A 16,669-nucleotide genomic window follows, 5' to 3' on the forward strand; every position below is an offset into this window, starting at 1 on the left:
CTGCCCCGCATGATAGATGGAGTGCAGAAGCCCATTCCATCCATTCTCTTCCTTCTCACGTGTATGCCCAAACCCATACAGTGTGAGAAATGTAAATTATTTGGTCATGTCAGGTGTATGTAGATGGGAGGAGTATTATATGCTCCTCCAGGCACTTGTCCTCTCCCGTCTGGACTACTGCAACTCACTGTTGGCTAAGCTTCTCGTTTGTTTCACAAAACCCCGGCAACTTATCCAGAACGCAGTAGCCCGCCTGGTTTTCAACCTTCCCAAATTCTCTCATGTCACCCCGCTTTTCCCCACATTCCACTGGCTTCCAGTTGAAGCTCGTATCCACTACAAGGCCATGATGCTTACCTACGGAACAGCAAGAGGAACTGTCCCTCCCTACCTTCAGGCTATGCTCAAAACCTACACCCCAACCCGAGCACTCCGTTCTGCTACCTCAGGTCTCTTGGCCCTCCCACCCCTACGGGAGGGCAGCTCCCACTCAGCCCAGTACAAGCTCTTCTCTGTCCTGGCACCCCAAATGTGGAACCAGCTTTCCCCTGAAGCTAGGACAGCAGAGTCCCTGTCCATCTTCCGAAAACATCTGAAACCCTACCTCTTCAAACAGTATCTTAAATAATCCTACCCATCACCCCCCCCCCCCCCCCCCCCCCCCAAAATATAAATAAAACAGCATTTGCACTTTGCCCCCCCCCCCTTCTAGCTCTAACTTTCCTGATAGCTACGTTATTGAGGAAAAATGTACTTTCTATGCCTGTGATATGTGGTTGTCCCACCTAGCTATCTTAAGATGAATGCACTAACTGTACGTCGCTTTGGATAAGAGCGTATGCTAAATGACAAAAATTTCAAATGTAAAAATATGCCAGCTGAGCTTAAATGCTGCAATTGTGGTTGCGAACATGCACCCGTTTCGGAAGTGTGCTGTTAAGGTGAAGGAGACAAAGGTGGCAAGAATAATCCAGAGGTGTTGAGAACAGTGGAAGGAAGGTGTGAAGTTGAAGAAGTAATGGTTGTAGGAGTAGAGGCAGAAAATGATATTCATTGTCAACAGAGGGATCCTGACATGTTGCATGTTAAGAAGGTGGGCATTGTAGCATTTATTTACTCTGGTTATCAACTGCACAGTGCAAACGGAGAGGAAATATGAGAAAATAGGCATCATTGTGAGTGTGGTTTTAGCGTTTTAAGGGGGGCTCAAGGATTTTTCTGCAGAGGCATTACAGGGAATCCTGTCAATGAATGCTCTGTCCTTACAGGTACCTGAGCCTGTGTAGGGATGTGACTGCGATGGCTGTTAGATTTTTTTTGTTGTTGTATTTTTTGTTTCAATACCCCATACAGTAGATGGCGGCAATACACCAAGATATGTAGTCTGCCATAAAACTTAAAAGAAGAAGAAAAAATAACTAGTGACTCTTTCCGGGGCGAAGTTTAAGCCACAGGTTACAAAACTGTTGCGAAGTTCATTGAAATTATCCAGCCTTTTATATCAAAACAGTGCAGACAACGAACTATTAGATTGCACGAGTCATGTTGTTCGTAATTATTACATGGAATTATATGTATTGTTACGTTTCTCATGGGTTTCAGATATTAGATATATCGTAGGATGACGTATCGGTACTGTAGCTGGTTAACTAGTTAGCTTGCTGTTTTGGTTTCTAGCATAGCATCATCAAGCAGTTTTTTCTGGACACGGAACAATGTTTTTTGGTGCAATTGTACAGTTGTTTACCGAACTAGGAGGACCTATACCAAACGCTGAAGAAAGTGCAGCCATGGCAGGAAGAGTAAACACCAGCCCTCCGGTGAAATGCTTGTTCACGAGCAATGAGTCAATAGTCACGATCAGTCTTCTACGGTGAGCTAGTGTAAATTTACTTTTAGGTCGTGTCATATTCCTCATGTGACATGTCCTCGCCGTCACCGGTACAAATTCGGGAGGCGAACGCACACCTGGCCGCGGTGCACAGGCGGGTAGCAGAACTGGAGCAGCGGCTCGAGGCAGCAGAGAACACCGTGAGGGAGCAAGCGGAGAGTCTCATCAGGAAGGACGAGCAACTGAGGGCTGCTACCCAGGAGATCACCGAGGCCAAGAATAAGTAAGTGATGGAGGTGTTGTCTCTTCAGGCATTGCCAAAGCTCCCCTTTCATTTACCAACTATTGTTGTTTCATATTTGGATTGTGTGGCCGAGACTGCAGAAAGATTTGCTGATAGTTTATCATCGAATCATCGATTTCCCTTTTTATCTAACTTTTCTCTAGAGAGATTTACTACCTCCACGAGAAGCTGTGCAAGTCAGAGGACACCATCCAGAGGTTTCAGAACATGGTCAAGGAGAAGGATGCTATGATAGGCCAGTTGCAACATCGCTGCCAGCTCCTGGACAACATCTGTAAGAGCAGGCCTTTACTAGACAGTATGCTGTTCCATATGGCTGAGGCAGAAAGACTTGGGCCAGTGATGGGGATGGGTGAACCCACTGTCAAAACATCCCTCACAGACGGGGAGTCAAACTGCAGTCCCAACCGCATCTCTAACCACAAAGACTTCTCTCTCAGTGAGGATGACCAGGAGCTGGATGATATAGTGTTTGGAACAACTGTATAGTACAAGGCCCCTGAGAAGAGTTGGGTTAGTGAAGAGGTTCTAGAAGAGGGTGGTACTTGAAGTAGAGGCATGAGTCATTTCAAAACATCTGCATGTTGTTATTGAATTTAAAAAAAATCTCAAATAGAACATTTGTGCTCTAAGTAGTTCTTTATACTCTGCAGATAACTTACAAGTTAATATGATGTCACATGGGGGAACTGCTTGACACGTTATGAAGCCTTTGGTTTAACCAAATAAAGGGAAACTAATCTGCCTTGATTACACATCTTAACCAGACAATAACCAGGTGTCCATTTGACATCAGTTTCTGTTGTTTTAACTGCTGTATTTTTGTACTGTAATATTTGGAAWTGGTGTAAAAATGACCTCATGTTCAGCTCAAAGTGTTCAAATGTCAAAAAGTGTTGAGAAGGTCAGAGTTCAGAAAGTACATCTGTCGCACATGCAAGGCTAGGTTCTACTGCATCCCATGCATTTGACTATATAGTATACACGTTTCAGTCATTCTGCACTAACAAAGTTTTTTTTTAAGTGACAATTAAATTTAAAGTGCTTGAGGTTATTTTCGGGGAGTGTACTTACTCTACACGTATCCCATGTAAGCATGACATTTTAATGGTTAATCTAAGACYTACATTAGCCTCTTGTTGGCGTCAATATTTGCTTCAGAGAAGCAAAGTCTATGCAACATTGAAGTTTGCGTCACTCTTACAGTACACTCACTCTTGCATTATAGAAGATGSTACATAGATGTGACATTCCAGTAGGGTCAAAAGCAGGGGAAATCATGCCTTGTGCTCTCATAATAATAGTGTACTGTTTTGCTTAGTCATTATATATTGTGTTGGCTTAAATCATCAGGTGGCTAAAAGTATTGTGTTATGTCTGCTGTGTCTTTCAGTACAACTGCATGATTGTGCAGCTTAAACTGTTCCTCTTGTGATCATTGTACCTGTGCTTTAACACGGGAACAGTTGTGCCTCTGAACTGTCACGTGTGTTGCTCTGTTCATTTAAGAAAATATTTTCTGAGAAGTGGTATTTTGATTCAATGAGGGAAGTTTTTTTTTTTAGCAACAGACCAGTCTGTCTGCTACATTAATAAATTATTTATTTATACAATATTTACTTCATTTATTTGGAAAAAGACAAAGTTAATAGCTTGGCAGTGTCACTAGCTACTTTTCCTACTTCAGGGATAATGTGACTGAAAAACAATACTTAAATCTTTGTAAAACATTCCCRGTGCCTGTGTCTTCACTAGAGGGGWATGGTGCTTGACACAAAGGCTATGGTGGCAATGTTATTTTGACAACGCTATCCCTATGGAGATGCATACGTTAGAAGTTATGCGAGGAAAGTTCAGATAACTGCTCAAGACACCTATAGGCAGGAATGCAACCCAATTGTTTTTACCCCAGAATATTAATGTACTGAGATTTCATTGTATATTCTGGGAAGGATTTTAGAAAAGTTCATAGTGGGCATATCAAGGGAAAGAAGAACAACATTTAACACTATTGAAAGTACATAGTAATATTTATTAATTTCAATATAAAACATTTTCATAGCAGGATTGACCAATGTGACTTGTTTCCCCCCCCATTCATTTAGATAAACATTGAGACAATAAAAAGTCARTTTGCACAATATATGGTTTGTTATTTAAGATTCCAATCACTCTGCTTTGGGCAATAGTGATAATTTTGGCCAGGCTTTATCATTGCTGCAGTACCAGCTTCCACCTGCCAATGCAGTTGTAGAAGCCTTAAGCACAATCAGGGCCAAGTGGCTGGCGCAGCACCTCCACCCTGCCCAGTGGCCTCTTAAGCAGGCCAGGCAAGAAGGGCCCACCTCTGTCAGGAAAGAAGGAATGGGCAGCAGTCTTCCGGCGGTGGACCCTGGAGCTCCCCATTAATCCCACACTATTCTGGGAYTAGTCCCCAGAGCACGTGCTCCTGACAAAGGACCTGTTGCCACTGGTCAAGGAACACTGGAACAGCCAGCGGGGAGAGGGTGTGGCTACTGGGGACCAGTTTTGTGAGGCAGGAMGGGGCTCCCCACAGGGCTACTCACTGGGTTCCTGTAATGATCTGAGCGGAAGGAAGACACCCAGGGGAAGGCCAGGTGGCTGCCGTACAGATCCTGAATCCGGGTGACTGCTGTTGGTGCTTTACTCAAAATGCCYCTTACAATCTGCTGCCTAGTGAACAGGCTACACCTGAACAAGAAAAGAAAAAAAAAACAGTAAATAATGACCTAACTGGCCCTAGCCAGAATAGATTTTGACCCAACGCTTGKTTACAACTGCCTAGGCTTTGCTTACAGTAGCACTGGAGTCAGACACGCTTGACACTACGGAGCCGGTGCAAAATATGGCTCGGAAACCTTACCTCAATCCCATGATGAGAAATGCGTGGTACGTATCGTCCCATTATCCCAATTGTGTTGGAATATAACACACCCATGTGTCTCAAACTTTTAGATGGGCCAAAACACATTTCAGACATATTAAATTTATGTTTTTATTTAAATAAGTGAATCAAGATAAAATGATCACGCTTCGTGTAGACTACAATTTTGTATGGACTGAACTGTCCAGGGAACTGAAAACTACATTCCCCACGTTGGAATCACAATTACAGGAAGTCACGTGGTTGAACAATATCGTTTCAAGGGCAATTTTTCCGAAGTGTTTACATTAGCTAACACGTGTAATTACTAGCTACAGTGTAATTTCTTAAAGATAATATTATAGCAATTAGATATGGACGGATTTGGTTCCGATTTTTCATCAGGTGCTGGGTCCGGTAAAATGGATACCGGCACAATCATGGAGCAAGTAAAGGTACAGATTGCGGTGGCTAATGCGCAAGAGCTCTTGCAGGTAACGTTTAATTGTTTTAAGCTAGCTAGGTAGTAGAAATATTAACATTGTTTGTATCCAGGTATATAGCTAACTAATGCAAAAGCAACAGTTAGTTAGCTAGCTAGTTGGCTCAATAGACCATATCCAAACTGGGCATATCCAGATTGTAATTGTCGGCCTTCAACTTGCTATCTTCTTAAACTCCCTGTCAGAGGTCGTTGAGCCTGAACTATGAGGTGAGAATTACTTTCTAGCTCACTGAAATGAAGGTGGGTTTAACTTTTCATTTTTCTTTGTTCTAGAGAATGACAGACAAATGTTTCAAGAAATGCATAGGCAAACCTGGAGGCACGTTGGACAACTCTGAACAGGTATGCCAGTGGATTTTATTTGCAGATTGATGGGATGGTATATGAAGTGTAATTTCAAACCTCAGATAAGGTGCATTTTTGAAAATGCTAATATTATGCTGTGGGACTGGGTAATGCTCACTGATATATTTGTCTGTTTATTGCAGAAATGCATCGCTATGTGCATGGATCGATATATGGATGCATGGAATACTGTGTCCCGTGCCTACAACTCCAGACTACAGAGGGAAAGAGCTCGTATATGAACATTGTCCTATTCTGCCAGCCACACCTTTGCAAAGCCAAAACATATGTCAGGGAAGGTGTTAGTGGCTGAGGCTGCAAGAGCGTATGTGGCATGATGACACACAAACTTCTGTGAGAACACCTAACGGACAGGTTTGGAGACCCTGTGAATGGCAGCAATAATGATAGTGGACATTTTCCTTTCACTAAAAGGATATTTTAACAAATGGATATCTTCTATTGTTTTTTATTATTATTATTATTAAAAGTGTCATGAATTAATAATGTTAAAAAGGAAATATTATCTGCAATTATAATGTAAAACTCTCTGTAACTGTCCCCTAAAAGTTCAGTGTCAGGTACCTATTCTTCAGTTGGCTACTGCCTGTGAGTGTGGGTGAAACACCAGTTCCCTGATGGGATTAGGCAAGGCTTCTTTTACGACCTTGCTAAACCTGGTTTCTTCCCTGTGGAAGAACTGAGGAACAATTGTTTGTTTGTTTTCATAATTGTGAACCAGGCACTCGGACCAGCTAAACAATCCTATATCATAATACGTGTCGAGAACAAAACAGTATTGTCAGACTTGCGTTCCAGTTGTCACTATCTGCCTTAGTGGATCTGTTTAACAGGGTCTGCTGTGGTGCAGACTTTGTATTGAACCTGTTTTGAACCTGGCTGGCTTTGTTTGTCAGATTACTGGGAACAGCCCTCCTTCATTCATCCCTTTGATTTGTGTAAGGAAGTAAAAAATAAATGGCCTGTGAGTGCTTAAAGATGGGTGCCGCTGCTCAGAAGTGTGTTTGTGACTGACTGGAATGGCCTTTTTCACTTGTGAGACGTAAATAAATACATTCCGGTCAAGCATTTGTGCCCTGTTTCTTTATTATTTTTATTTTTAATACTTATTCCTTGCATATTTCATATACATTCTCCCATGCTGGGGGAAACAGTGTCGTTGGTTCATATTTCTTGTAGCACCTGAACTGCTTCCAGAAGTGTAGATCTAGCTACACTACATAAAGATGCTTTCATGCAAGGCTCAGTTCCTGAGCATCTGCTATAAAAATGTATKTTTTCCAACTTTTAGATGGTTGGCCCACAGAATTTACATTAAAAAGCTGGTTGGCCACATATGAAAAATTACAGTAATGTAAATGTCAATAAATAAACATTTTGAACCCACAGAAATCAAAATGCTTACACCATATAGATATTTTCTCAAATARGATAAAATAAATACACAACTTCTACATGTTTATATGCATATTTTAGTAAAATGTCCACAGACCCCCATTTTACTAGTACAAAAGTTCACCTGGATCTCCTGATATCTCCAGGTAGTTTCATGATGTTGATGGTGGAGTGCATACATCATCCTTGGCCAGTAGCGCACAAGAAATACCAGTGGTGGCTGCAAAGTAGAAAACCCATTGTGTCCTCAAGTATTGTATGATGTCTCAATTCCTCCTTTTTTCCATAGCCTCAAAAGGGCAGATAGTTAGATATCCATTCCCTGATGGCAGTGACCTGCATGTAGACTCCTGGGAAACCAGTCCATCCACAGTCATGTCCCCACCTGGTCACCCCGGCAACAAACCACTGGCCAGAGGATTCACAACGCGTGAGGGGGCCACCAAAATCTCCCTGAATCTCCCAAAATGTGCATTGGTCCTGGGAAGGTCGATAAGAGCATAWGAACAAAAATAAATCACCTGATTTTAAATGTTTGTCACCATACAGACTGTAAATGTACATTTGGGAACAGTAGCTAGGTTTCCATCGAATTGACGTGTAAAAACAAAATCTGCATAAGAACGATGTGTGCATTTTCCCACCAGAGGTGTATTCCCATCAAACATACTCGTTGCAGATTTWAAAAAACTGTGTGATGACTGCACATTTTTCGTTGTTGTTGCAGTTAAGTTATCATGTACCGAAAAGGGAAAAAAAACTAGTTAAATGGGTTTCCATCACATTTTTAACTCTTATGGATGTTTTTGTTACAAAAACTGTTGCGATTAATGGCAAACTTGACCAATCTGGTTTTGGCGCATGCTTTCTAGACAACAGTTAGCTGATAAAGTGGACAGGGGGTTAATGATGAGATATGGATAAGATCATTTTATTTAATAATTAGCAGCCAATTACCACTCATCATGTCACCGGCATTCAAATAATAGCAACAACCATTTCCAGTAGTCATCTGTCATACAGCTTTCACCGATCCTGTCATTTCAGTACAGTGGAAGGGGCTTTAGGAATGGTCTCCAAGCCATCCTGTGGGCAGATGAGCACCACAGAGGTCCCTCTGCACACTGCTAAGCCCAGTTGTCTCTGTCAGCTTGAACTGGTCATCTGAGACTGGGGAGGGAGAAGAAAAGTATAAGTCAGCCACTCTCTTGGAGGAAAATGTAAGTTCGACAGCATGCATTTCCCATAAACTGGTATTTTGTTAGTAGTCCTCGTCAGGGTGCTGAGGGATGTGTTTCATTAGTAAAAATAACATCCCTCAGCATCCTGACAAGGACTATTGTCAGAGGAGTTTGTATCCCTTACCACACATGCATTCAGTTGTTCCATCCAACACCAGGTACACAGATGATCGAAACCTTTCAGGACACCACTGGCTGTGAAAATTGTTAGTGAATAAAATGTGTTTGCAATTGAGGTGCATTGACTGTCAACATGAATGACCAGTCCTAGTTCAAAATAGCTGCTTAGTTGTTAGCTAGACAATTAGGCTACCTTCTCGTCCTCCCTGAAATGTCACTCAGACTGGTTTGTAAATATATTTTGACACATCAAATATACTTTCTTTATCCTGCAGAGGAAATAAATAATGAATCAATGTGTCATGTGGGGATTGGAAAAATGCTAGCTCTCGTCCAGGGCGTTGCGTACGGCTTGAGACTTAACTTCAACACCCTGCGTCTTTCCATTCTTCCCTCAATAGAGGATTTTAATGTTGTTTAGTCACTGGCTTCAGTATACTTTCGTTACGCACCAACGTAAAGGTGTTGCAGGAGTGACAAACTTGTATCTATTTGCGCAAGCTGTCATCATGGCCGTAACTAGGCTGCATATGGCATTGAAATCCAGACCTCGGTAATCCTTTCTAATTTGAAAAAATGAATATATATTTTGTACACAAAAGAAAGTCAATTACGGGTCAACATCTAAATATTTCTTCCAGCGTTGATCAAAGCTCAGACAGATCTAACTGAGTTCTGGGCGGCAGGTAGTGGTTAGAGCGTAGGGCCAGTAACCGAAAGGTTGCTGGATCGAATCCCCGAGCTGACATGGTAAAAATCTGTCGTTCTGCCCCTGAACAAGGCAGTTAACCCACTGTTAACCGGGAGGCCGTCAATAAGAATTTGTTCTTAACTGACTTGCCTAGTTAAATAAAGGTTCCATTTTTTTTAAATCATGCCTGCCTCTTTGCGAACGAATGGCAGATTCATGAACAGTGAAAGTTCTCCTGCGTCCCCCGAAATTTGCCTTCCAGATTTTGAACTTTTTCAGCACATTCACCAGTCTCAAACGGCTAACTCCACCCTCTAGCGGTACAGGCAGAGGGCCGATGTGAAACGAACTACCACAGCTCGCGGTCTGCTCAAGTAGGCAACTAGAAACGCTGCTGACAGTGTTTGAGAGATGCCGGACAAAAGGGTATTTTACAACCGTCCCGTGACGCCTGCCTTGTGCACAGACATCCCCCAAACAAACAAAAACTGACTGTCGGAGAATGAGTCCACAACTAGTAAATAGTCGCTTATAGTTACATTGCCTTCAGAAAGTATTCACACCCCTTGATGTTTTCCACATTTTGTTGTGTTACAGCCTGAATTTAAAATGGATTAAATTGCGATTTTTTTTAAAATCACTGGCCTACACACAATATGTGCTTCTGCGGTGGAGGAGATCTTCATGGGCTATACTCAGCCTTGTCTCAGGGTAGTAAGTTGGTGGTCTGTTGATATCCCTCTAGTGGTGTGGGGGCTGTGCTTTGGCAAAGTGGGTGGGGTTATATCCTGCCTGGTTGGCCCTGTCCGGGAGTATCGTCGGACGGGGCCACAGTGTCCTCCAACCCCCCCTGTCTCAGTCTCCAGTATCTATGCTGCAATAGTCTATGTGCCGGAGGGCTAGGGTCTGTCTGTTATATCTGGTGTAATTCTCCTGTCTTATCTGGTGTCTTGTGTGAATTTAAATATGCTCCCTCTAATTATCTCTCTCTCCCTCATCTCCCAGAGGACCTGAGCCCTAGGATCATGCCTCAGGACTACCTGGCCTGATGACTCCTGGCTGTCCCCAGTCCTCCTGGTTGTGCTCCTGCTCCAGTTTCAACTGTTCTGCCTGCGGCTAGGGAACCCTGACCTGTTCACCAGACATGCTACCTTGTCCCAGACCTGCTGTTTTCAACTCTCTCTCTGTCTCTCTCTGCTGTCTCGACCTCTGAATGCTTAGCTATGAAAAGCCAACTGACATTTACTCCTGAGGTACTGACCTGTTGCACCCTCTACAACCACTGATTATTATTTGACCCTGCTGGTCAACTATTAACGTTTGAACATCTTGAAGAATAATCTGGCCTTAAATGGCCATGTACTCTTATAATCTCCACCCGGCACAGCCAGAAGAGGACTGGCCACCCCTCAGAGCCTGTTTTCCGGAGAGGTTTCTTCCTAGGTTCCTGCCTTTCTAGGGAGTTTTTCCTAGCCACCGTGCTTCTACATCTGCATGGCTTGCTGTTTGGGGATTTAGGCTGGGTTTATGTATAGCACTTTGTGACATCAGCTGATTTTAAAAAGGGCTTTATAAATACATTTGATTGATTGATTGAATACCCCATAATTTCGAAGTGGAATGATGTTTATCGAAATTTTTCAAAATTWATAAAAAATGAAAAGCTAAAATGTCTTGAGTCAATAAGTATTCAACCCCTTTGTTATGGCACGCCTAAATAAGTTCAGGAGTAAAAATTTGCTTAACAAGTCACATAATAAGTTGCATGAACTCTCTCTGTGTGCATTAATAGTGATTAACATTATTTTTGAATGACTACCTCTTCTCTGTACCCCACACATACAATTATCTGTAAGGTTCCTCACTCAACAGTGAATTTCAACCACAGACTCAACCACAAAGACCAGAGAGGTTTTCTAATGTCTCGCAAAGAAGGGCACCTATTGGTAGTTGGGTAAAAAAAAGCATACAATGAATATCCCTTTGACCATGGTGAAGTAATTAATTACACTTTGGATGGTGTACAGAATAAAAACATTCTCAAACATGCATCCTGTTTGCAATAAGGCACTAAAGTAATACTAATACTGCAAAAAATGTGGCAAAGCAATTCACTTTTGTCCTATATTATGATTGGGGAAAATCCTAAACAACACATTACTGAATACCACTCTCCATATTTTCAAGCATAGTGGTGGCTGCATCATGTTATGGGTATATGTTGTAATCATTAAGGACTGGGGAGTATTTCAGTATAAAAAATAAACAGAATGGAGCTAAGCACAAGCAAAATTGTAAAGGAAAACCTGGTTCAGTCTGCTTTCCACCAGACACTGGGAGATTAATTCACCTTTAGGCAGGACAATAACTTAATACACAAGGCCAAATCTACAGTGGAGTTGCTTACCATGAAAACAGTGAATGTTCCTGAGTGGCCTAGTTACAGTTTTGACTTAAATCTGCTTGAAAATCTATGGCAAGACCTGAAAATGTTTGTCTAACAATGATCACCAACCAATTTGACAGAACTTGAAGAATTTTGAAAAGAATAATGGGCAAATGTTGCACAATCCAGGTTTGGAAAGCTCTTAGAGACTTACCCAGAAAGACTCACTGCTATAATCGCTGCCAAAGGTGATTCTAACATGTATTGACTCAGGGGGTTGAATACTTACCTAATCAAGATATATTAGTGTTTTATTTTTCATGAATGTTTTACAGATGTTAGAATTTTTTCTTCCACTTTGACATTACATTTTTGTGTAGATCGTTGACAAAAAAATGACAATTCAATCAAATGTGGAAAAAGTCAAGGGGTGTGAATACTTTCTGAAGGCACTGTACAGTATGTCAGTCAGTCAGGTGGCTAGCTGCCGGCAAGACTTCTATTGCAGTAATGTTAAAGGGCTCTGGCTAGTATTACTTAGCCAGCTAGAAGGATGAAGTAAGAAGCTAATGTTAAACGGAGCCTACCTCTGCAGGAGCAAAATATACCCTACTAAGTTCTTATAATAACTTTGCTTTACAGAGAGTAGGCTACTGAGACAGACAGTGATGTGGCGCTCAGTGGTGAGGCTGAGGCAGGCTGCACTGCATGCAGAAGGAAGCAGAGGAGACAGAGATAGAAAGGAAGCAAGCAGAGAGAGAGTTTAGTACAGTGGTTCCCAAACTTGAGGTCGGGCCCCATGTTGGATCTCTTGAGAAAATCTGTACTAATCTTATCAAACAAGTTAGGAACTTACAAAAAATGAGATATACTCCAATATGAACATCTCCATATCACATGGACTATCTTCCCTATAGGCCTACATTAAAATGGCATCAAAATATAGTTCAAAAAATGTCATAGGTTTTTGTTCCGTTCAACAACGTGTAGCTAATATGCTATGTGTTTGTAGATTGACTGTGGTGGATGAACCTACAGCAGCCAATGTGATAATGGCTGGGGTCATTTTTGAAATTGTTTTTGCTGTTCTCCAAATAGCATTTAAAGTGTCTCATTGTACAGAAAATCACTCCCACCCCTTCCGGACCTCAATAAAACTCAAACACTGTTCAAACCCTGGCTGTGATTTGTAAAATAAACGAAATAAATGACTTTTGAGCACTTCAGTTAGCATCAGACTAGCTGTCGCCCATGCGCATGGACCAGAGATAGCCTGCAGCTTGCGCATAGCAGAGCAAATTTCATCAGCACTCAACGTCTTTACTTTGGTGAGTAACGAAAGTATATTAAAGCCAGTCACAAAATGTAAAGATGTAGGGGAGATTCTCATTTGGACAAAATGAAATTCCCTAAAAACACACCACTTCGATACAGCTACAACTGGAAGTAACTTTTTCGTAGCAGGTTAGGATAATTCACATAATAGGTTAGGAGAAAGATTAAGGTTAGGAAAAGGGTTAGGGTTAGTGAAAATGTTCTCCTAACCTGCTACGAGAAGTCACTTCTGATTGTAGTTATATCCAAGTGGTGTGTTTTTTGGGAGTCCCGAAAAAAACAGCAAGTGGGGTGTCTCGCTTCCTCTTTCTTCTCTGACAAACTCACCGCCATTTTTGCTCTTCCGGTCAGTTCAATAACAGTTAACCTTTGACCTGGGGTGTATTCTGTTGCAAAGCGTTTCGTTTGTTGCAACAGAAACTGCTTACTCCAAACGCTGTTCAAAGTGACGTAAAAGCTGCTGAGGTTCTAAACAGAAGTTGTAGTTAAGTAAAATGTTATGGTTTCATGCATTACCATTCCAATCTGAATAGTCTGCAAAGTATTTGGCACAATCTGCACATCTATAAATTATTGATTCTTCTGTACTCTAAAGTCTGTAAAGTAAAGTCTGCAGAGTTCCTTCCATCTTTTTCCAGTCATTAAAGTCGGGCATTTATGGTGCCTTCAAGACAACTGGGAACTCTGAAAAAAACAAGTTGGAATCATGACATCAGTGATCTTCAGGTCGGAGCTCTAGAAAGAGGCCTGAGTTCCCGACTTGGAATTCTGAGTTGGATGACTTTCCAAACCCCTCATTGTTGAATTTGCGATTTCCAAGTTGTTGTGTAATGTTTATGTGTCACGACTTCTGCCGAAGTCTCTGGACATCGAGGGGGCTCCGGCGTACTCTGTTCGATCCATCCTGGATTCGAGACGTCGGGCGAGGGGCCTTCAGTACCTCGTGGACTGGGAGGGGTACGGTCCGGAGGAAAGATGCTGGGTTCCAGTGGAGGACGTGTTAGATCCTTCCCTGCTGCGAGAATTCCACCGTCTCCATCCGGATCGCCCTGCGCCTCGTCCTCCGGGTCGTCCCCGAGGCCGGTGTCGACGCGCTGCTGGGGCCGACTTCTACCGAAGTCGATGCCTRTCCTTGTTCGGGCAGTGCTCGGCGGTRGACGTCACAGGTCTTCTAGCCATCATTGATCCATTTTTCATTTTCCATTGGTTTTGTCTTGTCTTCCTACACACCTGGTTCCAATCCCATTCATTACCTGTTGTGTATTTAACCCTCTGTTTCCCCTCATGTCCTTGTCAGAGATTGTTTGTTGTGCATTTATTGTGTTGTTTGTATTGGTGTGCGACGGGTCCTTGTACCCACTTTGTTTTGATTATTGTCATGGTTTTGGAGCTATGTTTTTTAAGTTATTATACTATTCCATTTTACCAAGTTCGATTCTCCTGCGCCTGACTTCCCTGCCACCTATACACACGTCTATGACATTATGTCCAACAGCCGATAAGCACCGATACGTTTTATCTATAATTTCTCTTGATATGAAAAGGATTGAAAAGGATTTGCCAGTAGATTGTCAACTTAATTCATGACGATGACTGCTTGTGTAGCTTGCTAGCTATGATTTTGAAAGTATGATGTCAAAGCTATTGTAGATATAACCTGATTTGACTTAATTGTATCTGTGGCCACTGACCTTGAGCCTTCTTGGATGTGCACTTCTAATGTAACTCTATGGCAGCACCCAAGGGTCTTGAATTTTCGAGCTCTCCCTGTAGATTTTGCGGTAACGTAGTGTCCTCATAAGTGACAGAACACTGAGCCAATCACGGCGCAACTAGAGAACATTAAAAAACTCCTACGCACCGTATTTTCCGCTGGCTGACCCACCAACCACAGAAAGCACTGAGCTAGGTTGAAACACCTGCATTTTGGAGCTGCCTTAGTCAAGATATATATATATATATATATGTATTTATTTTATAGCTAAACGGGTGGGGCTCAAAACAGGTGGGGCTCTGCCCTGAATGATGGGTAGCCACTGCTTTAAACATGTTGTCAGGAGTATGTATCAGTGGAAGCTCCTCAGAGGAGGAAGGGGAGGACCATCCTCCTCAGTGAATTTCATAAAAATATCAATTGTAAAACATTGAAAAAGTTATCATTTTTAGACAAAACTACACTAAATATATTCACGTCACCAAATAATTGATTAAAACACACTGTTTTGCAATGAAGGTCAACAGTAGCCTCAACAGCACTCTGTAGGGTAGCACCATGGTGTAGTCAGAGGACACAGTAATTATGACAACTTCCGGAGGATGTCCTCCAACCTATCAGCTCTTGCAGCATGAACTGACATGTTGTCCACCCAATCAAAGGATCAGAGAAGGATCAGAGAATGAATCCAGTACTGAAAGCATAAGCTATAGCTGGATAGCACTGCAGTGCATAAAATGTGGTAGTAGTTGACTCAAAGAGAGAGAAAGACAAATMAATTTCTTAAAAAATGAAGGAGAAGCAAGAGGTTTCATCACTTATTTTTTCACTTTCAGTTTCACTTACTTYACTCGCAAATGCAGCTGGCTAGTACAGTTACTCGAACACCCAGCTCAAACAGAGGGATGCTATGTTAGCTAGCTGGCTATGACTTTCCAAGACAACATTGGAACTCTTCCAAGTCAAGGTAAGCTTTTGGTTTTATTAATTTATTGCCACCGGGACTATACACTGTAACGTTCTGCATGATTGTAGTGGGTTTACTAACGCATTAGTTCTATTAGCTATGTTGACTAGGATGTTACTTTAGCTAATATGGGGACAACGATGTAGGCTGTGTGTAGCGGTTATGATCTGGTTCGGCTTGGAAAGGTTTTTTCGCCTGGTCACATACAGGGGTTAGGGTTAAATGTGTTGGATCCTTGTGTTCAATGTGTTGTTCATTGAAGTCCACAAACAAAGGGAGAAGGTGAGAGGAGGAGAGTGCATAGAGGCGAGAAGGAATACAACATGGCTGCTATGAAAGTGAACTGTGTTCATGCTTGATCAAGGGTGTATTCATTCCTCCGATTCTGTTGAAAAACGATTCTTAAACGGAAGCAAACGAAACAGGGATAAAAATAATACCTGCATTTGTCCAATAGAAACTCTTGTTTGCAACTGTTGGACTAATGATTACACCCTAGATAAGCTAGATGCAGGCAAGAGTGTACAAGGCGGTATTGAATGTGTCAATCTCTGTCATCTCAAGTGTTTCTCTCAACCTGTGTGCACATACGTTGTAACCTTTCATTCATGGGCTAGGTTGTAGAAACCTCATGATGGGTATAGGGCAAATTGTAGCATCATGTTGTAGCCTAAACCTATCGACGTTACATTGAACAAGGGGAATGTAATCTGAATGACAGTCATCCAATATGCTGTAATATAAATAAGTCCAAGCTCACGTGAAGAAGTGGTTGCTGGGAGCAGAGGGCTGGGAGGAGGTCAGCCCCATGGTGCGGGCTGTGGAGAGGGCTGCCACCGTCACTCTGGGTTTGTGTATTTATGTGGCTTGTGGACTGGATGGAAATGGGGAGGTGTACAGCGGCATTCAGAGATACCTGGTGAAGGAGGA

General features: G+C 42.2%; 2 protein-coding genes across 3 annotated transcripts; both read left to right on the forward strand.

Moving 5' to 3' along the window:
• Positions 1-1,641: 1,641 nt before the first annotated feature.
• Positions 1,642-3,206, forward strand: LOC111976070 (vimentin-type intermediate filament-associated coiled-coil protein). Its single transcript, XM_024004804.2, has 2 exons — positions 1,642-2,114; positions 2,279-3,206. The coding sequence occupies exons 1-2, from the start codon at positions 1,924-1,926 to the stop codon at positions 2,622-2,624; spliced, it is 537 nt and encodes a 178-aa protein (XP_023860572.1). The 5' UTR covers positions 1,642-1,923; the 3' UTR covers positions 2,625-3,206.
• A 1,514-nt stretch (positions 3,207-4,720) lies between these two features.
• On the forward strand, positions 4,721-6,956 carry LOC111976051 (mitochondrial import inner membrane translocase subunit Tim13). 2 transcript variants are annotated; one of them, XM_070447525.1, is made up of 4 exons: positions 4,721-5,045; positions 5,425-5,513; positions 5,798-5,866; positions 6,013-6,956. In XM_070447525.1, exons 1-4 carry the CDS (start codon positions 5,039-5,041, stop codon positions 6,109-6,111), a joined length of 264 nt encoding a protein of 87 aa, XP_070303626.1. In that variant the 5' UTR covers positions 4,721-5,038; the 3' UTR covers positions 6,112-6,956. The 2 variants fall into 2 exon arrangements, with proteins under 2 accessions (XP_070303626.1, XP_023860540.1); XM_024004772.2 differs by lacking the exon at positions 4,721-5,045 and having other exon boundaries at positions 5,259-5,513.
• Positions 6,957-16,669: the final 9,713 nt, after the last annotated feature.

This window comes from Salvelinus sp. IW2-2015, linkage group LG16 (genome assembly GCF_002910315.2).
Source record: "Salvelinus sp. IW2-2015 linkage group LG16, ASM291031v2, whole genome shotgun sequence".
NCBI lineage: Eukaryota > Metazoa > Chordata > Actinopteri > Salmoniformes > Salmonidae > Salvelinus > Salvelinus sp. IW2-2015.